Source organism: Aricia agestis, chromosome Z (assembly GCF_905147365.1).
Source record: "Aricia agestis chromosome Z, ilAriAges1.1, whole genome shotgun sequence".
Lineage (NCBI taxonomy): Eukaryota > Metazoa > Arthropoda > Insecta > Lepidoptera > Lycaenidae > Aricia > Aricia agestis.
In genome coordinates this window covers 2606672-2630380 of record NC_056428.1, presented here as the reverse complement: position 1 = coordinate 2630380, position 23709 = coordinate 2606672, and the positions used below count along the sequence as shown (strand labels likewise).

Below are 23709 nucleotides of genomic sequence, written 5' to 3'. Positions count from 1 at the left end.
AATGTTTATTGATTTACATTACCAAGTGCTCCGTTTCTTTTCAATGTGAGCTGACCCCTAGGGTTATATTTTGACCCTCGCAATCTCTGCCTTACAGGTTTGTGTAACTAACATTGGTTTTGCGTGATGGGTGTATGAAACTAACATGAATATGCTGCTGTCATACACGTCATGCTAAATACATACCATAAAGTTACTATACCTAGCGGAATAGATAAAGATAGGCCTGCACAAGCGATATGTCATTATCAGTCACACTGCGTTTTAAAAAGAGACGTGTGGTAAATGACAGTAGAACCTCTTTTTTTTTCTTCTTGTTGACGTCCAGTTGGCAATTTTTGGCACGTTGACAATTTATTCTCTTAGAAAGCTGCTTGTGTAAGTGTACACGTAAACAAATTTTCACACACAGATGTAAATGAATTTTGGCTTTTTTTAAATGAAATAGGGGGCAAACGAGCAAACGGGTCATAGGGGAGGGTAGGGATGGGAAGGGAAGAGAATAGGCGAGGGTAGGGAAGGGATTACGGGTAGGGGATTGGGCCTCCGGTAAACTCACTCACTCGGCGAAACACATCGCAAGCGCTGTTTCAGGCGGGTTTTCTGTGAGAACGTGGTATTTCTCCGGTCGAGCCGACCCATTCGTGCCGAAGCATGGCTCTCCTACGTATAAGCTTCGTTTGGCAGCTCGAGATTGTTGCTCTATTCTGCTAGGTATATTAACTTCATGATACATACTAATTTTATCAATGCGAATGTTTTTCAGTCTACTACTTCACGCTTAAGCCGCTGAATCATTTGTGATGAAATTTAGTAATGAGACATTTTACATCTACGAAAATAGCATGCCATTAATCAGCGAAAAATTACGATAAACCTGCGCGAACGTATGGTAATATCGGAGAATTTTAAGCCTATCACGTATTTGCTAAATTTACTTAGGAAATTAGCAACATAAGTCAAAAATAGCACCATCATTCGATAAGGGCCAGCCAAACCCTAGATTGTCCCTTCGCCGGATATTACAAGCAATCACAAGCCGCGCATGCGTAGCCAGCGCGCATGTCAAAACGACGCTATATCACACAAACAAATAATATTCCACCTTTTTTATATTTACAACCCTTAATATTAATTAATGTTATTTTAAATTAAGTTTACACACCCAGTTTTGTGATAAGAATATCGGATTTGAACAAAGTAAGTAATTTCTTTTTATAACCTCAAAATTTTCGCTTATCACGCACCATGTTAGATTTTTATCTTTTGGCATGTAAATAAATAGTGTTATTAATGGTTGTTTCACTTAGATTTTGTGTATAATTAATATAAAGAGCGATATACTTACTAAATAGTTTCGGATATTAAGTATTAACAATATCAGCGTTCGATATTCAAATGAGACGAGATATCAATGTCAAAATAATCAAATACACTCTAAGTTTTTATTATTCGTAGACACTCTATTAACAAAGTGGTAGTGAAGTAAAGCACGTGGAAAAGTAGGTTCTATATTATTATTATCAGCTTAAGCAAGGCATAGCAGAAAAAGCATCAGTGAAAAAACCAATAGTTTGTACAAAAATAATATAAACCGTCTTGTGTTATCCAATAATACATATTTTTATTTCTGTGAGAAAATTCTCCGATTGTACAAGAAAATAAAACTTATGAAAATAAAGCTGAGGGAGGAATAAATATAAATAATAAAATTTTACGATGTCTCCTTTATGGGTCTGATGTGTATGAACGCATAAGTTTTTTTTATTATTCCGAAAGGAACGAATATTCCATATTTTTTAGATAAGTACAGCTTTGCATAAACGTATTATATGATCCTGCATCGGCATGCAAAGTATAAAGCTTAGGCCAAACCTACGCGAACAGGCGTCTGCGAAGCGGAGCGTCAAGTTGTCAAATGTGTGTTTTGTATCCAAAAAACATATTTGACAACTTGACGCTCCGCTTCGCAGACGCCTGTTCGCGTAGGTTTGGCCTAAGCTTTATATAGTTCAGGTTGGCTAAAAATAGTTATATTTAAACTCGTTTAGGGCCATTTTGACATTTCAAGTCTGACAATGACGTAAATGGTATAATGCTGGATTTATTATAACCGCGAACGGTTGATTTGGCGCCTACACCACGAGATTATAAGCAAATGTATTAAATATATTATTATTCTGTATTCAGGACTCTGGGGTCATTATAATTTCACTTAAAATATTGTGTTTGAAGACCACCGCACCGAAAAAATACAGCATCGTATTTTAATGTTGTTTTTAAATTGACCCCTAGGCTAGAACCTTCTATATAACCTAATGTAGTCATTAAGTTGGTAATGAATATTTAAATTAACTTAGTTAAAATAGTTTAAATTACTATCAAAGGAGCGTTTCTCCTGATCACATATTATCTAGAGCAGTTTGCACTAAGTTAAAACGTACTATTTGAATTTAAATGTGCTATATATATCTAATTTAAATTTACCATTTGTGACTAGAAAGAAAATGTAAATGACTATTATTAAAATCAAATTTAATACTAAAGTCTAATAGCCGCTGATTTCGGCAATGGTGTAAATAAAAAACGACCTAATTATTTTATGGTGCCCAATGGACGCATCGTTTTTGAAACTCTTGAATTGAACCTACAAACTCCGTCGAGAGCCAAGCTCTAAGCCCCTAGACCACGGAGGCGATTGTATACTGTTAGTAACGTTAGTAACAGTATACAATCGTCCTGTTGGTGACAGTTTAATCAGTTTTACCACGGGGTTAATTTCTCAGGAACTGTACTTTCAACGAGTACCATGGTTCTGATTGTGACAGAGATGACAATAGTTTCTGGATTGTTGCTATACGACTTAAATATACTTTTTGGTACAAATAATTATACCTTTACATATTTTTTTAAGGGATGAGATAGGGGATGAAATTTTGTGCAAAAATGATGATGCTGATCCCATTTCTTTATGCCTAATTTTAATTAAAAAAACTTACAACTGTAAATCAAAATTAAATCAAAATTACAACTTATGAAATGATTATCGCTTGAAAAGAGATAAAGAGATGCTATTCTTCTTTGTCCTTTATAATTCTGTTGGAAAAGTTTAAATTTCACAAAACTTTAATCCTACTTGAAGTTGTGAACAATTCTTTAAAGATTTCGAATTCCTCGGAATTCAAAGGTTACATCTTTGTACTTCTAACTTTAGGCTTAAAGCGCTAAGACGTATGTGTGTCGTTAAAATGATCTATTCTATTATGTTAAGTATTAACTCATCATTTATTCAGAAGAATCCCGACTGTCTTTGCCTTATTGATATTCGATACACGCAAAATATAGATCTTGTGCCACTAATAATGATTATGGGGCGTGCCGCGTGAGTGAAACAAATATTGGCAACTCGCCACGATCTTTGCAGGACTACATCTGCTCAAAGCTCAAATGCGGCAAGCCAAGAGCCATTTATTAAAAAAATATAATTCTTAGTAAATAATAAACACAAAACTACATATGTTACCATGTGTTTTAAAGGAACATTATGGTTCAAACATATTATTTACTCTGTACGAATAGAACAAGGGCGGGCATGTTCAAATGCTTGGAACGAAATCGAATAAAGGTGATTTCAATATTATCTCCTTGTTTATTGGATGTTGTTCGAATCAGCTCAGTTTTATGCACGCTTATGTTGAGCATGTATTTTATGAGGGTACAGCTTATCTCTACTAATAAAAATAAATTTAAAACTTTGTTAGTCTCGCTCAAACTCGGGAACGGCTGAACCGATTTGACTATTATAGCCTTAAATATTCGTGGGTGTCCAGACTAAATTTATATTATGAGGAAAGTGATACGAAGATAACCGATCCGTCTAGTTTATTAACAACGGATTACACTGCAGGAGTGCCGGAAGAAGTGAAAAATTAATAGCACGTAACAGCAGGCAGGCGTATATTTTTGCCGTCAAAAGAGTTTCTTCATCTGCAACGCCCAGCCAGTGGTTTTATTTTCCTTCTTACGATTTTTTGATAAGGTTACATGATTAAATACTTAAGTTTGCTCACATACAACAAACTTAATCTTTTTGTACGGAACTTTATTTACTATCCAGCTCGCTCTTGGCATTATTTTCGTATGAGTAAATGAATAACGGAAAGATGTATACAGCATTTAAATACGAGTATAATGTTGTACAATGACGGAAGCGTCACGCACCTACGTGATATTTACGTACATCCACGTGATATCTACGTGACTCTTCGTGCATTTACGTGTATCAACATGAATTAACGTGTATCCACGTTGTAAGCTGATGTGGGTCAATGCGATTACAGTGCAATATTAATAATAATGGACACGTGATTGTTAATTATGCAGAATTGCGAGGCAGTACTGAATTAATTATTATCAAAATGACATTCTCAATAACGATGGAGTGTTCCAATGAATGGTGAAATATTGACTTAATTCAACAAAAAGGTAAAATGAATGTATTATTTTTGAGAAACAAAGACATTCTATTTGGTAGATTGATAGCATGTTGTTGTAACGTTTACTCTTATGATGACTAGGTTGTACATATGTTGTTACCATATTAAAAAGGAAGCATTTATTTTAACGCCATACCAAGACAAATATCATTATTTCTGAACTTTATTTTATTCAAGACCTTTCAAACCTATCGGTAAATTAAAGTTAAGTTTTCATTATTTTGTCTCTAAGTCTACACTTAGAGACATCTACCGCCTACGCGGTAGTTTTAAATGGGAAATTTAAACCGCCATGACAAAATCAAAACCATTCTGTAGCTAATACGTAAAGGAGTAACAAAAATATACACTTACAAATTCGCATTTTCTATATTAATATAAGGCTATCTAATATCTACACTATTCTTGGGTTAAGCTCATTCGTTAAAATTGTATTCACTTAATCAAAATAACACGTTTAATCCACGATTACCCGACTAGGGGTAACTGGGTCTAACGGGATTAAGTTGATGTTCGAGAAATATCTCAAAGCTTATCATATTATGACCTTTTGAATCTCTTAAAAGGCCAGCGTCACGTGATCCGGCCCTTTGTACGTGAAGGGATAAATACCACACGTGTTTCAATTAAAACTTTTCTGTGAATGAAGGGTAAAAGTGTATCCTAAGTCCAAGGTTATTAATATTGTGGACATAAATCTTTTAAATGCAGCATTTGAAGGGCGTAGTGATAATAATCTACAATAATATGCTACAAGTACAAATAAGTACAGAAAGTACACAAAATTAGCGTAGTATTTACCACTACGTTTTTTTAAACACGTTTAAAGATCGTATAACAATTCTCGTAGCACTTTCGTAGCGTATCGCACGATCGTAGACCGTAGCACTCTCAGGGTTTTGTAGCGCTACGCTACGGTCGTTGCACGTAGCGCTCTCAACTGTCGTAGAGCCACACTACGGTCGTTGCACGTAGCACTGTATGCTTTCGTAGTACTACGCTACGATCGTAGACCGTAGCACTCTCTGGTTTCGTAGCGCTACGCTACGGTCGTTGCACGTAGCACTGTATGCTTTCGTTGCACTACGCTATGATCGTAGACCGTAGCACTCTCTGGTTTCGTAGCGCTATGCTACGGTCGTTGCACGTAGCACTGTATGCTTTCGTTGCACTACGCTATGATCGTAGACCGTAGCACTCTCTGGTTTCGTAGCGCTACACTACGGTCGTTGCACGTAGCGCTCTCAACTGTCGTAGAGCCACACTATGGTCGTTGCACGTAGCACTGTATGCTTTCGTTGCACTACGCTATGATCGTAGACCGTAGCACTCTCTGGTTTCGTAGCGCTACGCTACGGTCGTTGCACGTAGCACTGTATGCTTTCGTTGCACTACGCTATGATCGTAGACCGTAGCACTCTCTGGTTTCGTAGCGCTACACTACGGTCGTTGCACGTAGCGCTCTCAACTGTCGTAGAGCCACACTATGGTCGTTGCACGTAGCACTGTATGCTTTCGTTGCACTACGCTATGATCGTAGACCGTAGCACTCTCTGGTTTTGTAGCGCTACGCTACGGTCGTTGCACGTAGCACCCTCTAGTTTCGTAGCGCCACGCTATGGTCGTTGCACGTAGCACTCTCTAGTTTCGTAGCGCCACGCTAAGGTCGTTGCACGTAGCACTCTCTAGTTTCGTAGCGCCACGCTAAGGTCGTTGCACGTAGCACTCTCTAGTTTCGTAGCGCCACGCTAAGGTCGTTGCACGTAGCACTCTCTAGTTTCGTAGCGCCACGCTATGGTCGTTGCACGTAGTACTCTCGAGTTTCATAGCGCTATGCTTCAGTCGCTGCACGGTAGCACTATATGCTTTCGTGGCTCTACGCAACGGTCGTTGCACAGCATTCTCTAGTTTCGTAGCGCTACATTACGGTCGTTGCACGTAACATTGTCTTCTTTCGTAGAAGTATACTACGAACGTAGGCCGTCTATATTCGTAAATCTACGGTTTAAGATACCGTAGCATACTACATTCGTTACGAATACTACGAATACTACGAATACTATAATGCTACTCTTTACATTTTTAGGGCTCCGCTACAAAGATAGAAAGTAGAAAAATTCTAATTGGTTATTATACATGTTCCTTTACTTATTTATGGCTGTCACAATGAATTATTTTATTGTAATGGTACATAATATATATACACAAATAAGATAAAGCTCAGGTAAAACAGCCTACTAATTACCAAACAAATGACAATAAAAAAGTTTGAAAATTATTTTTATCTCGTTTAAACGATCATTATAGCTCCGTAAATAGGGTTAAAAGAACTACACTACACTAGAATCTAGTGGACTAGTGGTATTTGGATTCTAGTGTATTTTAACTCATTAAATGAATGAAATAATTCATTGTGATAGCCATAGATAAGGAAAGAGGTAAAAAATAACATGTATAATAATTTACCTAGACGCATAAGTCTATTCTAATTACAACGTATTTAGGAGGTATTCACTAATTAAACGTCGGAACATCATTTGGTGGGCTGCCAGCGGTGCAGGCCATAAGTCCTTTTAATTTATAACTACAAGTGTTGCTGTTTATTGAACTAATTTTAAAATGTATATAGTTTTAAACTGTTTTTAGGCTCTAATTAATTGACACATATTAAGTACGCTTATACAGGTTGTAACAAAACAAAGTGCTAAGTGGTGTAGGGTGTATAATTGTATATAATGTGACCCTTATATAAAGAGATCTCTGTGAATGTAGCAGCACTGACAGAGTACCTTTTTTATTTTTGTCATTTCTCATAGAAACATAGCAGACGAGGGTAAGTTTTTCAGCACTACTACTTTTACAATTAAGCATATTCACCCTAGACTATTATCACTTTGTACATTGTATTTTTTTTCTGGTTGGTAAGTAAAGGACCATTAAAAAATAGAAACATTGAGGAAATAATAGCTTAAAAACTCTCTTAAATATCACAATTCAAAGCTCACATAAAAAGACTTTACCAAAACGCTCCAAACAAAATGTTACATAACTATGACGTCACGCTAAGCTAGATTATTGCGATATGATATGATGATAGTATATAGCGGATTATTGCGATTATGTTAATGGTTAATATAAGAAATATTATTGTAATTCTCGCCCTTGTAGACAGATGGACTCGGACAGCCCGAGGTTTCAAAAGGACGGTGCCACAAGCCACACAGCACACGTTACAATACAATCGATTTATTGAAGAGCAACTTTGACGAGCGTGTTACCTAAAAAAAATGGACCAGTCGATTGACCGCCTTGTTCGTGCGATTTAACGCCTCGAGATTTTTTTCGTTGGATAGCCAACAACGTCGCGTTGGAACAGCTCAGAGCCAAAATGAAACGTGAAATAGCCGAAATGTGTGGTCGAGTCATATAAAATTGGGTTCAACGAATCACCGCTGCAAATGTGCCCGTGGTGGCCATAATGTGAACGAAGTCAAGTTCCATCAAAAAAATTTTTCATTGTGCTTCAATCCGATACTAAAACGTTTGAAAGATCTTAAATGGTTTTATATTAATTTTATTTTTAAAAAAAGTTGTAAAAAGCTTATTAGAAAACCCCTTATAAGGTTTAAATAAAATCGCATTTTGAATGAATGTAGTATTGAAGTATCTTTCACAAAGTGATACTTAAATATTTCATTCTTTAACGACAAAGCTACAAAAAGAGATATAAAAATAAGTTATCATGATAAAATTAATTCATAATATGAACATTTCAACGACGAATTATATTCACAAAGACAATCATTCTTAAATATTATTATCTAATTTATACCCCGCGTCTAGACTTCATAAGATAATGATATATACTTAAGTTATTTTTTGCGTTCCTTAATATTTTGTTTTGTCTTTTATAAGTATAACATTTTATATTTTCTTTGAACTTGTCTTTAATATAAAAACATCACTTTTATTAGTTTTTGAAGATACAATGATTCTGGATTTTTTTTATATTCATTATGACAGAATGTTTCTATGGTCTAATCCACGAAGCTAGTAATAAAATTTATATTTCATTATTTTTAGTTTCGTGCCTTACATCGTAATCTAGAACTATTGATGCGTCGATGCTATGTGATGCATTTTTAACCATCTTTTAAAAGTAAACTTTATTTGCTAGACAAGAATCTCGCTGACAAAATGCCTCGCGATATTAAAATTCAGCCCCTAATTTAACACAGCTATGTATGTTGTACTAACGGGCCCGATAGACGTTGTCCTGCATACCGACTACCCCCTATATGTGAATCTAAGCCCGCTTGGGGTGCCACCCAAACGCATACAAAAAAAATCATTGATATCGGTGCAGCCATTTGCAACTTTATTTTATATCTATAAAATTTATTAGTGTATAAGTGTCACGTTTTTCATCATAAGTTGCAAGTAATTGCACTCCTAGCTTCGTACGCCTTCCCAGAAGCCTTTAGAACTGCTCCATAATTGCTTCAAGCTTAAATACGTCAATATTAAAATTACACAGGCTTGTTAGTCTAAAAATATTTAGAATGTATTGCAACAGTAAAAGAAAAAATTGTATTTTGTGTTAGTATTTGTGCGTCTGTGAGTTTTGTTAGTAGTTTCGTATATTTAAACCATAAAGTTAATATACCTAGCGGAATAGAGAAATAAAGGCCTGAGCAAGAGAGATATCACTATCAGTAACACTGCGTGGTAAAAAGAGACGTGTGATATATGACAGCAGCACTCATTTTTTGACGTCCAGTCGGCACGTGCCGCACGTTGACAATTTAATCTTATAGAAATCATATTCAATCATGCTTGTGTAAGTGTATACGTACACATATTTTTACACACAGATGAAACCAATTTCGGTTTCGTTTGACAGCTCGAGATTGTTGCTCTATTCCGCTAAGTATATTAACCTTATGATTTAAACATTGTTCTTTTCATCCCAAAAAAAGAATAAGACTGTATTGGGGATTTTTATTTTTACAATATTTATATAGCTAAATATTATTATGTGCTAGTATCTATTCAGGTTTCATGTCTTTGCCTATTTATACTTTGGTATAACGCTTAATTATGCTTAGATATATGCTACACTAGTATTGATTACCTAAGTTTAAGATGCACGGGAGAGTATACTAGCTGATATAACATTTGATAAATATCTCGATATTAATAAAGTTGTGACGCTTAACAGAAATCATGACTTGCCCTTCTAGTTTACCCCCTAGGGTAAATACTGTTGTTTGTACTAGGAATAAAACTCAAGCAGGTATGAAAATACGTGCATATGAACTAGATTTTTTCATTGTTCAAATATTTTTACAGAAATACTTAATCAACTAATCACAGATTAGTATTATTAACAAAAGTATATATTATTGAGTCTTGATTTGCTACCTCTATTTTTAGATCTAGGCCATGACAATAACTTATGTATTTTGGTCAGTTCGAGTCGAAACCAAACAAAACGAACAAATTAAAAATCGAAATATTAAAAAGCGCGGATGTGTAATAAACTGTTCCTTAGGGCCAGCTTACATTGAGACGTGACGAGCAATGCGATGTATTTTTATATGAGCCATTCAAAATTAGAATTAGCTGCCCGACACCGTTAACGGCAGGTCTGTCAAGTAAATGTGTATCTTATTTGTATTAAATAAAGTCCAATTTTAAATAGCTCATAATATAATATGCGTACAATCGCTTCGTAACCTTATCATAATAATTATTTTATTTATGTACAATAACATTTATCTGTTTATATCCAAGCATTAATCGCCCATGACTATTAACAATGTCGGATGTGAAAAACGACAACTTTACAGGAGAGCGATTCAAAGTCTAAATTGTGCATAACTTTTTACTTATTTCAAGTAGGATCATGAAATTTCAGGGTAATACTATAAAAGTTATTTACGTTTGATATGTTATTATGAGTACCTATCTCGTATTTTATGCCCAAATATCAGAAAAGTCACTTCTGACCTTTTTAACGGGGTACGAGTAATACTGATTTGTCGGAAGTGCCAGAACCGACATTGTTGCTTGTAGAAAATCGACGATTGCTTGTCGGAAGTGGCATTTACGTCATTGTTAAGTGATAACTGTTAATTTAAAAATATGTCGCATGTAGAAATTACCAACAAAAACGACAAAAATTTAAAGAGAAAAAATTGTTTTATGGACTTCTGTCAAATAAAACGTAAAAACAATGTACGTATGAAAATACAAAACATTTCTTATGATTTAAATAATTCGGAAAATCTCATCCGAAATGAAAACTTACTTAAAACATTGAAATTAAAAATTATTACCAACACTATTTTGTTGACTTTTTGATAGCATAACATAAATTAAATAAACAAAAAAAAAATTATAAAGGAAAAAAGTTTGTTTTAAATTATAAAGAGAAAAAGTTTTGTTTGTATTTAATGGGCTCAATAACTACTGAACTAATTTTAAAAATTCTTTTACTTTTGAAAAGCTACATCATTTGCAAAGAACACAGGCTATGTATTATTCTGAAAAATATTACTCCTGATCCTACCGAAAATAGCAAAAATATAACCCAAAGTGGTAAAAATTTGCCAAAAATTTCATTATTTCGCTTCCGCTACGAAAAATACTGATGATACATCAAAATAATGTTATACATGTTTATAGTACTCATCATTATCTACAAAAAAGCCCAGGGCAGCTTATGTCTATCTTTTATGGTTAACGAATAATAACCATTACTTACATTAAAAAAAAAATACTTCAAATCATCTCCTTCAGCGTGACTTTTTTTGCATATTCGTTATTAATCCTTACCTACACAAATATGAAAATATTAATTGGAATTATGTGAAAAAAAAAGAATTGTCCTTTAAATTATTACCATGAGCCAAATAATTTAGAAGTAAGGACAGTTTGATTAAAGCTCAAAATAAGGCGCCCGCACCGACGCGGCAACGGCGGCGGCTACCACGAATGTGTAATGGAAAATATTATATTTGCAAGTCGATCGACCGGCTATCGATCTCATCTAGATCTTCCAAATATGCTGGAAAGATGATAGTGCCTAAATGTGTGGGAATACAGAAAGTACTGACGAAGGACTGACCGTTTTGCAGCGAAGCGAATGAAACGAAGCTCGCGGAGTCAAGTAGTTCTTAAAATTTTCTACATTTTAGGACACTTACGTACCACCACAGCCTTTGTTTACATGAAAAATTGAGATTAGTATTTATTAGATTAATTATTCAAAAGCAGTCTTCTTCATCCGAGATTTTCTCTGATCCATTGTGGTATTTTAAATAGCATTTTAGATATTATTTTTGGGAATTATGTCACTTTTACATAATTTGAGTAAATCTGTATGTTTGTTGCCTACCTGCTTAATAGCAAAATACCAAGAAAGTCTGGCTTTATTGCGGCTACTAGTTACCAAATCGCAAAACCATGAAAAATACGATTAATAAATAAAAAATTATATTAATTCATTATGTATGACATGTGCCAACAAAAACCTAATTTTCGCACAAAAATTACCCATTTTAAAGCCTTCTGAAATTTCTTAAAAGTCGGTAAGCAACGACAGATATGGTACAAACTACAAGCGCCATTTATTCAATAAGAAAAGTAAATGAAATGATTATGATTTAGTACTACCGACATTTTATCAATTTATAAATCCACATAATTATGTCAGAAGTGGCACTACCGACAATTTAACCATTTATAAGACCGATTAAAAATGTCGTATGTGGTACTACCGACATTTTACACATTTGAAAAACCGGTTAGGAACGTTGGATGTTGTACATCCTACAATTTTAAGTTACCTACGATAAATTAATGTTGATGAAGTTCTTAACTTCATCAACATTCATCTCATAATCAAATCTAAAGCAATAAAACATAAGCTATACTGTTAAAAATATTTAAAAAGCATTTTTTGCCTTTTACTATATTTTTCTTAATTTCGTTGAGTACCAAGTTTTAATTGGCCGTGCTGATCTTGTAGACATTGAAAATGGCGTCGAAAAGTAAAAAAATATAACTACGGTAGCAAAAAACCAAGTGACAGCGCGACGTCCATTCCCTCCGTAAACATAGTCGGATGTGGCACATCGTGCGCTCTTACTCGCTTCCGCGTTCCGTTAATAACGTAGGTAGTGATTATCCGACATTGTTAGCGGGCTATCTTAGTAATATACGACATTTTTAATGTGGCTATTTCAGAAACTACGCATAATATAGATTTTTTCTTTTCAGCTCACGATAGCCTTGGTTATAAGGACATATTTTATGAAATAAAACAAAAATGACGATTTTGCACATCCCACATTGTTAATAGTCATGGGCGATTTCATCTCATCGTTTCAACGGAAATCTTTCAATTCTTCAACAAACACTGTCCGATTCCTGGCAAATCCCTTATTGTGGAGATTACGAAGAAATAGAAACGATAGGTGGCAATCCAGTTTATTTTAGTCTAGAATCTTTGTTCTGGAATTGATATTGTTCTGGACTGATTAGGTTTTGTTGGGAATTAATGAACCTTTCTAAATAGTAACAAGGATTTATCATGTTTTATAAAAATACAATAAAATTATAGGTAGGAACTTCAGAAATAAGACTCCTAAATAATTCTCTCCGCTTTAAAACTCATACGCAAAATTAATCGTACCCAATATAGGCTACGGGCATACTTCTAACTTATTGTGCCATAAATTTAAGCAGATGCTCCCGTATATTAAAAGTTGTATATCTTTATAATAAGGGTGATAAATTTCAATTTGTTACAGGTCAGGCGGAGCTAATAAAAGTGACGGCTCCGGGAAATATTACGTTGTAAAGCCGAGCGATGAACGTTACCAACGTCGAAGTCAATGTCACGACGGTTTCGCCGACGCCGCACGTCGGGCTCGACAACATCATCGACAACAGATGGGTGCAAGCCGGCTTCTGCGTTGTATACACTGTTATTTTCGTCCTCGGCTTGCTCGGCAACGTACTAGTTTGCTTCGTCGTCATTCGCAACAAAGCGATGCAGACCGTAACCAACTTGTTCATCACCAACCTCGCCTTATCAGACATCCTGCTCTGCGTATTCGCCGTCCCTTTCACCCCCCTCTACTCCTTCCGGGGAGCCTGGAGCTGGGGCTCCCTCCTTTGCCACATGATGCCTTCAGCCCAGGGCTGCAGCGTATACATATCGACTTTGACGCTTATGTCTATCGCCATCGATAGGTTCTTCGTGATCATATACCCCTTCCGCCCCCGAATGAAGGTCGGTACATGCGTCACCGTTATTATACTAATATGGTTCTTCGCGATAACCGTCACGATGCCCTACGCGATTTTCATGACGTACTATGATTTAGAAATCGGCAGCTTCTGCGAGGAGACGTGGCCGACGGAGAGGCTGCGACGTATCTTCGGCTCGGTGACCTCCATCCTACAATTCGTGCTGCCGTTCTCAGTGATCGCGTTCTGTTACACGTGCGTCAGCTTTAAACTAAACGAACGCGCGAAAGCCAAAGCCGCTAGTAAGAATACGCGGAAAGAGGAGTTCGACAAAAACAGAAAACGACGCACGAATCAGATGCTGATCGCTATGGTCACGATCTTTGGCCTCTCCTGGCTGCCTCTGAATATGATCAACCTGTACAACGACTACTACGTCTATGCGATCCACTCCAAGTACTACTTTCTCGTCTTCTTCCTCTGCCACGTCGTCGCCATGTCCTCGACGTGCTACAACCCGTTCATCTACGCGTGGATGAACGAGAACTTCCGGAAAGAGTTCAAGCAGTTGATCCCGTGCATAGACACATCACCGCAGCTTCGGTGTAACATCCCCCTGGAGCAGCTCGGTGGTCAATCAGATAAGACTTTTAATGGCAACACTGCGACTGATAGCTATCTAGGTTCGAGCTCGCAGAGGGTGCCGTCGTTTAGGCACAAAAGGAAGCCGAGTGCTGCTGCTGATGTGGAGAAGAGTGGAGTGGAACTGAACGAGGATCTGCTGAATGTGGACGTGAAGCACTGTCACATCTCCACCAGCTACAACCTGCGTCGGGAGTCTGTCAAACTTCGGCTCATTAACGAGGAGTCGTTTGACGGGACGCCCACGCAGAGCCAATTCTAACGGTTGATGTCACGGGTGAGTTGTAATTAATTGAACTTAATTACTAGCTTCGAATACGAGTAAATTAATATTATGTGAGAGTATATAATGTTTTTGTAATTACTAGCTTCAGTACAAAATCTGCTTCAGTAAATTAATATTATGTGACCTAGCAGGCTCGTTTCTTAATTTGATCTATCTATCTATCTATGTCTATCTATCTATCTATACTTATAATAAAATCGTAGAGCTGAAATTTATGTACATTGAAAATAAACTTGAAAAAAACGAGTCAGGGGCATGTTAGAAGAGTAGAACACATTTTAACTATTTTTGAAATTTTTGTTTCTCTGTCTGTTTGTCAGTTTGTCGGTTTGTACAGGCTAATCTCTGAGTCCGCTGGACCGATTTTAATGAAATTTGGCATAATGATACCTTACATCCCTGGTCAACATCTTAGATACTTTTTTTACTGACTTTCAAAAAAGGAGGAGTTAATGTTTACTTTCCTGTTTGTGGTCAGATTTTCAAAATTCTTTTCTTGTTGTATAGATTGCCCGAATTTGATACCATGCTTACAATAAAATCGGCCAAGTGCGAGTCGGACTCGTGCACGAAGTTTTCCGTACCGTTATAGAGAAAAAATAGGCCAAAAGTTGTGTTTTTGTATGGGAGCCCCCCTTAAATTTTAATTATTAATTATTAAAGCACACATATAATTAAGGATTCTGTAAAAATTTCATCTGCCTGCCTGTTGTCATTATTGATTTCGAGCAAAAAAGGCCAAAAAAATCATGTTTGTTGTATAGGAGCCCTTAAATATTGATTTTATTTTGTTTTCAGTATTTATTGTTATAGCGGCAACAGATATACACAATTTGTAAAAATTTCAGAACTCTAGCTATAACGGTTCTTGAGATACAGCCTGGAGACAGACAGACAGCAGACAGACGGACAGACAGACATCGAAGTTTCATGAATAGGGTCCCCTTTTCACCCTTTGGGTACGAAACCCTAAAAATGAGCCTTAAATTATTCGATATACTAAGACTTTCTAGGCTTATCAGTACCGACATTGATTAATTAGCGACTTATTAGCGAATAAAGCTCACGTCAAGTGTTAAATTGAGTAGGAAGAAGAAAGATTGTTATATTAATAACTAGCTGACCCGAAAAACGTTGTTTTGCCATATAAATAATTTCTAGTATCCATATAAAAAGTAGATAAAAACCTATTCTCAGGCCTTACGAATGTACATACAACATTTCATTAAAATTGAGCCGGTTTGGAGGAGTTCGCGCACAAACACTGTGACACGAGTATTTTATACAGGGCGTAACAAAACTAAGTACTTTATAGTGTGTACAAGTATATGTAACAAAACTAAGTGATAATAATATTTTAGTGTGTGTGTGTTTTTCTATATATGGGGAATGGGGACCCATACACACACGAAAATATTATTATCACTTAGTTTTGTTACATATACCTGTATATTAGATTTTGATTGATTTTTTGATTTTGATTAACATACCTATCAGCAAACAAAACAAGTGTCAAAAAATAATTAAACTTCAATTGCTGAAAGTATTTCAGCAATTGAAGTTTAATTATTATAGTAGATGAGGGGAGGGTGCTATTTTTGTAGTCACTCGAGCGTCATGGGGACCTAGTAGGTTTTAACATTAGGTAGGTTTAACAGTAGGTAGGTTTATTTTAGTGGTGGGTTCAGAAACTGCAGCCATTTTAAAGTTTTGAAAAAGAAAATATATTTAGAAAATTGCTTATTTATGTCAGTTATAAATATATTTTAGACAACAAGGACTAAATCACTTAGTTTAGTGCAAAATGAAATATCTGCGAAGCTTAGTTAGGAAAATATGAAGCTTTATTTTTTTATATTTTAAATTTTGAATCGTCAGTGCTTTTTATGGAAGCTTCTTTGGGGTATACTAAACATCTTCTGTCCTAATCTGACAGATCCGATGACAATTAAAAAAAAATAACCCACTATGTGAGAAATCTGATTTCTATACCATGATAACTAGACAAATGTCGGAAGCCTATACAAGCTTAATCCGACACGCTCGAGTTTGTCCCAAAATCCCCTCTTCCCCTCTCCAACTATTACAGTTATGCTCAGTTATGTAATTAATTGCATGGCCTATTTAAGTGCACCAACGATTTGATTAACCTTTTAGAAACTGGGAATAATATGAACTTTCCCAACAAATAAAAACAGAAAGAACTTTTAACAAACAACGAACTAAACTTTGTTAACCTTTTGTTTTTAACAATCTATTGTATGTAACGTCACCCGTTCTACTGTAACGCTTTATTTTTAAAGGCTGAATGGAAAATGTGAAATTGTCTTTACAAATAGAATTGAAGCCAACATTTTATCCAACTGTGCCAGAAGGGTTATGTTTTACGAGAGAATGTATGAATGTATTTTTGTAAGTATGATTGTTAATGTAGCTCTGCTGCCTGAAAGGCTTTATGGTTTAAGTGGAGGAATGTCGTTAGATTTGTATTTACTCTGAGAGTGACGTTACTCCTAAATTATACAACTACTAGCTATTTGACCGAGCTTTGCTCGGTATTCGATAAAGCACGAATTAAATGACATTTTCTAAAACCTTGACGGATCTTTGCTCGGTATTCGATAAAACACGAATAAAATGACATTTTCTAAAAATGATTCCTAGGTAGATCGATTTATCGCCCCCGAAACCAGGGTGCAATTAACATAATATCATACATAACATAACATACAGGGTGCAATTAAACCTTCCTACCAAATTTTGGTATTGATCATTGTTTAAAATAAAAATACACGTATTTTTTCTTTTATAATCACTCAGTACTAAAATGTTGAGAAATAGCTTCCGAAAGTTATCCTTAAAAACGAAGTGTTTTTTAGGATATAGGAATAAATGGACACGACGCATCGCCCGCGCGTGAAGTGCCAAAGCGCGCGCGCCTCCCCCGCGTCACCCCCGCTCGTTCCCCCGCGCCGCGAGTGACCGATTGTATTATTTCCATTTATTTATGTTTGTATGTATTTATAATGATTTGTATAATATATTATTTAGTATGTATGTATATATGTATGTATTTGTAATATACTTATACATTGGAAAACTATTATAGTTCTATAATTAAGATTGACTGGAAGAAATCGCTTGTAGCGATAAGACCGCCTTTTGTACTTTTTACTGAATAGTATTATGTTCTGTCATGGTTGTTTTGGTGCAATAAAGAATTTTTCATTTATTCATTCATTCATTATTCTCGTCAGAAGTCCTAGCCAAAGTCCCTTTCGTTAAAAACGATGACGCAATTCGTTATCAAAATGTATGGGATTTGTCATTAATGTCATTAGCGATGACCTAATATGTCAAATCGCATACGTGGGAGTAAAACTTAATACGTATTTATACTTGGGAGAGCCATGCTTCGGCACGAATGTGTCGGTTCGACCGGAGAAATACCACGTTCTCACAGAAAACCGGCGTGAAACAGCGCATGCGCTGTGTTTCGCCGAGTGAGTGAGTTTACCGGAGGCCCAATCCCCTACCCTATTCCCTTCCCTACTCTCCCCTATTCCCTTCCCTTTCCATCCCTGTCCTCCCCTATTCCCTCTTAAAAGGCCGGCAACGCACCTGCAGCTCTTCTGATGCTGCGAGTGTCCATGGGCGACGGAAGTTGCTTTCCATCAGGTGACCCGTTTGCTCGTTTGCCCCCTTATTTCATAAAAAAAAAAACATTTTGATAACGAATTTCGTCATCGTTTTTAACGACACTTAACGATACTTTGTCGGGGCAGGCAGGTTAGTTCACGAACCGGTGGCAGGGACCATTGTAGACTCGATGCTAAAAAAAAATTAATATACAACCGAACATAAAACCTTCTTCTTTTCCGAAAGTCGGTAAAAAAGAGTACAATTAAACCAATTTTCTTCATAATATATTTTTACATTGATTTTTAAACTACTTTTTTCTTGTTTTAGGTGCGGCTATGGAGGCGTTCCCAGGTATAGATCCTAGATCCCGATATTTTTGGATTCTATTTTTTGTACGGAACGGACTTTTCTACTAGTGTTAGAACTTCTGAATACGCTTACGACGGATTTCACGCGGCGAGGTGCAACGTTCAACCTTTTACTAAAATGTTTTGACTGTGATATTTTTTTTCGAGCTAAAGCTGGTACAGATGCGACTTGAACGGAAGTGCAAAGTGTTGTAGCCACAGAATAAATAATGACATATGCATGATATAAAAAAAAAACGAATACATATAGCCCGTCAAGAAAGTGAAGAAATTAAAAAGTGGCAACATCGTAGTCCAGTAGTCATCGAATCCCTTTTTTCTTAGATTGATTTGAAAGGGATGACACTACGATGTTGCCACTTCCTAATTTCTTCACTTTCTTGACAGACTATACATTATATTATCCATACACTATATTTAAAAAAACGAATAATAATAAATACTAGAGATCGCCCAATGGTCGAAATTCGACCTTAGTTTCAACGATATTAGGTAACCTATATTTTGTAAAAAATATTGACTTTATCATTTTTTTTCAACTCTTGTCTCTGGGACTTAGCTGGTCTCAAACTGGCCGTGTAAGCATTGTCTAATAGTATCTAAAAAGGCCCATTCACGGCAGGACTGCACGGCAGTCCTGCAGTGAATGGGCCCTTTTAGATTCAATAAAAAAAACTATAATCCATTTTCAATATGTCAACTTGTTGTCAACAGACTTCAACCATAAATAAAAGAGTATAATTCGTATGTATAGGCTTGTCAGTCAAAAATCTGTCATTTCTCATGTGTGTGTGTTGTAGTGTGTGTAATATTTTATTTATTAAAAACATGTATGATAAAAGCATAATTTCAAAATAATATTAGCTCGATGCACTCCTTCACCATATAAACTATAACCGTGCAAAATTTCATGCACCTACGTTTCCCCATTTTTCGTAAAAAGGGTTACAAAGTTTTTCGTTCGCGTATTAATATTATGATAAGCTAATTCGAAACATATTCCCAATGAGGTACTGCGGGGCTAAAATGGTCACATTCAAAACTGTCAAACTGACAAATGTCAAATCAGTACAAAAATACAGATATGAATTGCAAGCAGAGTTGCATTTTGCGATTTTAGAAAAATGAATCATAATATTATGATTCATATCATGATTCTTCAAAGCGACCATTTTAGCCCCGCTGTGCTTATTTTCTAATATTTTTCCGCAGCAAGAAGGAACATGCACAAAAAGTGCTAGACATAAGTGACACATAATGAATACTAAACTTTTATTTAATAAAGATAATAATCAAGTTTCACATAAATGTAAAAATTCTCCATAGATTATGTCAAAATCTCCATTGAATTAATTTTACTCAATTGTTAATTTTTTCTGTGTAAATCTGTTTATTTTGTTTTGTTTCAAGTCCCGTCTGTCAGCAATACTCGTGGTAGGAGGATGTTTCTTGAGCACAAGTAGGGTCCCGTCGCACTGCCACGTCCCAAGTCCAATTAGTGTTTAGTATAATACGTGCAAATTAGAATATGTCTATATGTGTTGTATTTCGCGGACACGTAGACATTTGTACATTGACCTATTTCTTCTTATCTCTTTCATGCACATACATTTTATTATTATGTTTCTATCGCGTAAATGTGAAACGAATAAACTATTTGAAGCGAGTGAAAGAGACACCTTTCTCATATCAGCTAGAATGTCATAACTCTCATGCGGGAATGCGCTATTTTGAGATCAAAGCTAAATTCGACTTTTGGGAATCGTATCCCTGAGCTCTTTTAATCACATACGAGAGTTATTATAATCTTAGAGAGGAGAGCGACAGCAATAGTCTTGGGAAAAATACAAGTACCAACAGGTCAATGAATGAATGTCCAGGTACTCGCGATCGGACTATAGTGTTAATGTATGATACACACTAGCAAAGGAGTTTGGCAAGCGCTCCACAGCTAAAGCTCAGCTCCAAAGAGCTCAAAAGATTTACTTGCCAAGTTGTTTGTCTTGTGTGTGAATCTAGCATTATAAATGAGTTATCAGTATCGGGTGTCCCTTGCACCTTTGTTTGGCGTGTCTGGCACATGCATAATATTGGATAGAATAATCCAAAAGGTTCGCGCACACGAGGGGCCGTGCCGGCCGGGACGGGTCGGGGTTCAGCGCAGCGCAAAATTAAATAGCACGCTATTGCCGGGCCGTATTATATACAGTTGAACATAATATTGTAACCTCCTCCTTTTTGGAAGTCGGTTAAAAAGTGACATTATACTTGAATTTTTGTCGGTCGCGGTCGCATTCTGCAAAGTTCGGAATGCTACCTTTACTAATAAATATCTTTACGCAGCGTATTCTAGGTCCGCTGTCATTTTCTGTGATAACTTTTCCAACGTGGCAGATAAAGACAAGCGGATGTATTAATCACTGTTCGATATTTTTATTACTAAGTCCTCAAGTTACAAATTTTATTGTCCTTTATTAAAATAAATATTATATTCTTATCGTCTTAGGTTAAAAATGTATGATATTTTTAACAACTTAAAGCTTGTAAAACCTTTATGTATTTTGTTGTTGTTGTTTTTTTTTTAATTTATAGGAGCTCAGTATAGAAGAGTAATATGAAAAATGTTTCTCCAAGACTAATCACAAAACTTCATAGTATCAGGCTTAATATAAATGAGTCCTCGCGAATTAGCGGCTTGGTCGCTAGACCACGAGATCACAAACAATTGCATGAAAATATAGGGTGCAATTAAACCTTCCTGCCAATTTTTTTCCAGGGCTTAGGTACATATCATTAGAAGAGTCCATTTAACCAAAAAAATTGGGTATTTTTTTGCAATGACATATTTTATCCCATTTAAAATCGTTGCAGAACGGTCACTCGCGGCCCGGGGGAATGATCGGGGTAACGCGGGGGGAGGCGCACTCGCGGAGGCATGTCACGCGCGGCCGACGCATCGTGTCCATTAATTGTGGTGTTTTAAGGATAACTTTCGGAAGCTATTTCTCAACATTTTAGTACTGAGTGATTATAAAAGAAAAAATACGTGTATTTTTTTTTAACAAGGATCAATAAAATATTAAAATTTGGCAGGAAGGTTTAATTGCACCCTGTATAGCGCCGCGGCCGCGCCGCTATTTAAGTGAATCGTTACATACAATAATTGCTTGTGGTCTCGCGGTTAAACCGCTCGTTCGCGCGGACGAATATAAATTGAGTTTTTTAAACGTCAACATTTGTATGAAAATTTGTGACTAGTCTCGTGGTTTAGAGTATAGTTATTTAAAACAAGAAAACGAATTAAGATAAGCTGAGCATTGAGCAATATAAGGAGATGAGCTTAATCCGTGTAGGATAGATAATAGAGAATCAAATTGAAAGTTTTTTAATTAAAAAAAAAAACATAATGTAGAAAAAAATTTACGACTTTTATTAGTAAGTATCTACCTAGTTATTAAATAAAATTGTATTTTTTTGTTCTTGTAACAAATGTTAGAGTTCCAAAATTTTATGTGGATGTAAACATTTTAATAATTTCTTTCCAAATAATTTGTATTGCACATTAAAACCAAACTAGTATCAAAATAATTTGTATAAGTACTTGAAAATGTATGAACTCAGAACTTCCGTCTACCTCTTCCATTTGATGTTACCTACTATAATATGTGCGAAGCCTATCTACCAAATATATGCGATATAATTTTATTGATAGTTTTTGATAATATACACGTAATATTATAATCACTTACCTTGCAGCTTGGACGCAGGCTGCAAAATGAACCAAGTATTAAAACGCTGTTACTCAAAGCATAATTTAGCAAGCGTGGCCGTTTCACTCTTTATTAATTCGACTCAAAGAATTTCCTTTAACTCGACTTTAATTTTACTTGAATTGTTGAAAAACGCTTTGAAGAATTTAATTATGGCCGACAAAATGAGATCACGAATCACTTCACTGGTGCATTTAAATTGTTAGCATAATAAGGTCCACCCAAAAAGTATTATAAAGTATACAATAGCCGTTGAAGAAATTGATCCATAGGCAGTTCATCTAATGTACTATCAGAGAAGCTGATTCCTATGCAAATCGGGGACCTAAGTAGTTTGGTTGCGTTACGTCAAACCCAGCTGACATATCACAATTAACATTGAATTGACATATTCGACCAAATAACGTTGGTCTGTCAATTGCATAGGAATCAACTTCCTCGATGGTACCTACTGTAAATACTATCAGAGAAGTTGATTCCTAGGCTGATAGCGGACCTAAGTAGTTTGGTCGCGTTAAGCCAAACCCATTCGACCGATCGCAGCTAACAATGAATTGACATAATCCGACCACATGACGTAGATCCTTTAACTGCCTAGGAATCAATTTCCTCGACGGTACATATATAAACTGATTTAAAGGCGTGGCAGACCTACGTAACTTGGTGGGGTTATGTCAAGTCCAGCCAACAGGACCAACGTTAATTTGACATTGGTCAAGCTATGTATGTTCGCCATCTGCCTATGTATCAATTTCTTTAATGTTATAATTTCAGAACAGGAAAATAAGGTTAAAATCATAAAGTTAATATACCTAGCGGAATAGAGAAAAAAAGACCTAGAGCAAGAGAGATGTCACTATCAGTAACACTGCGTGGTAAAAAGAGAAGTGTTATACATGACAGCAGCACTCTTTTTTTGACGTCCAGTCGGCACGTGCCGCACGTTGATAATTTAATCTCATAGAATTCATGTTCAATCATGCTTGTGTAAGTGTACACATATTTTTCACACAGATGAAAACCAATTTCGGTTTCGTTTGACAGCTCGAGATTGTTGCTCTATTCCGCTAGGTAGTAGGTATATTAACTTTATGGCTAAAATCGACAGAAGTAGTTGACCGATTTGTGTTGAAAATGGTTTTGCAGTAACGTCGAGTTTCACGCATGCACACATGCATATTCAACTGTCTTCGCGAATCACTTTACTGTGTAAAATATAGTTTGTAAGCTTCCTAGTGCAGAAG

At 35.9% G+C, this 23709-nt stretch overlaps 1 protein-coding gene across 1 annotated transcript; it reads left to right on the top strand.

Moving 5' to 3' along the window:
• The first annotated feature begins 13374 nt into the window (after positions 1 to 13374).
• On the top strand, positions 13375 to 18881 carry LOC121739481 (prolactin-releasing peptide receptor-like). The gene is made up of 2 exons (XM_042131967.1): positions 13375 to 14676; positions 18655 to 18881. The coding sequence occupies exon 1, from the start codon at positions 13375 to 13377 to the stop codon at positions 14659 to 14661; it is 1287 nt and encodes a 428-aa protein (XP_041987901.1). The 3' UTR covers positions 14662 to 14676; positions 18655 to 18881.
• Positions 18882 to 23709: the final 4828 nt, after the last annotated feature.

Coding starts and splice junctions, on each gene's coding strand:
- LOC121739481 (XM_042131967.1), top strand. CDS start 13,375: ATGAACGTTACCAACGTCGAAGTCAATGTCACGACGGTTTCGCCGACG.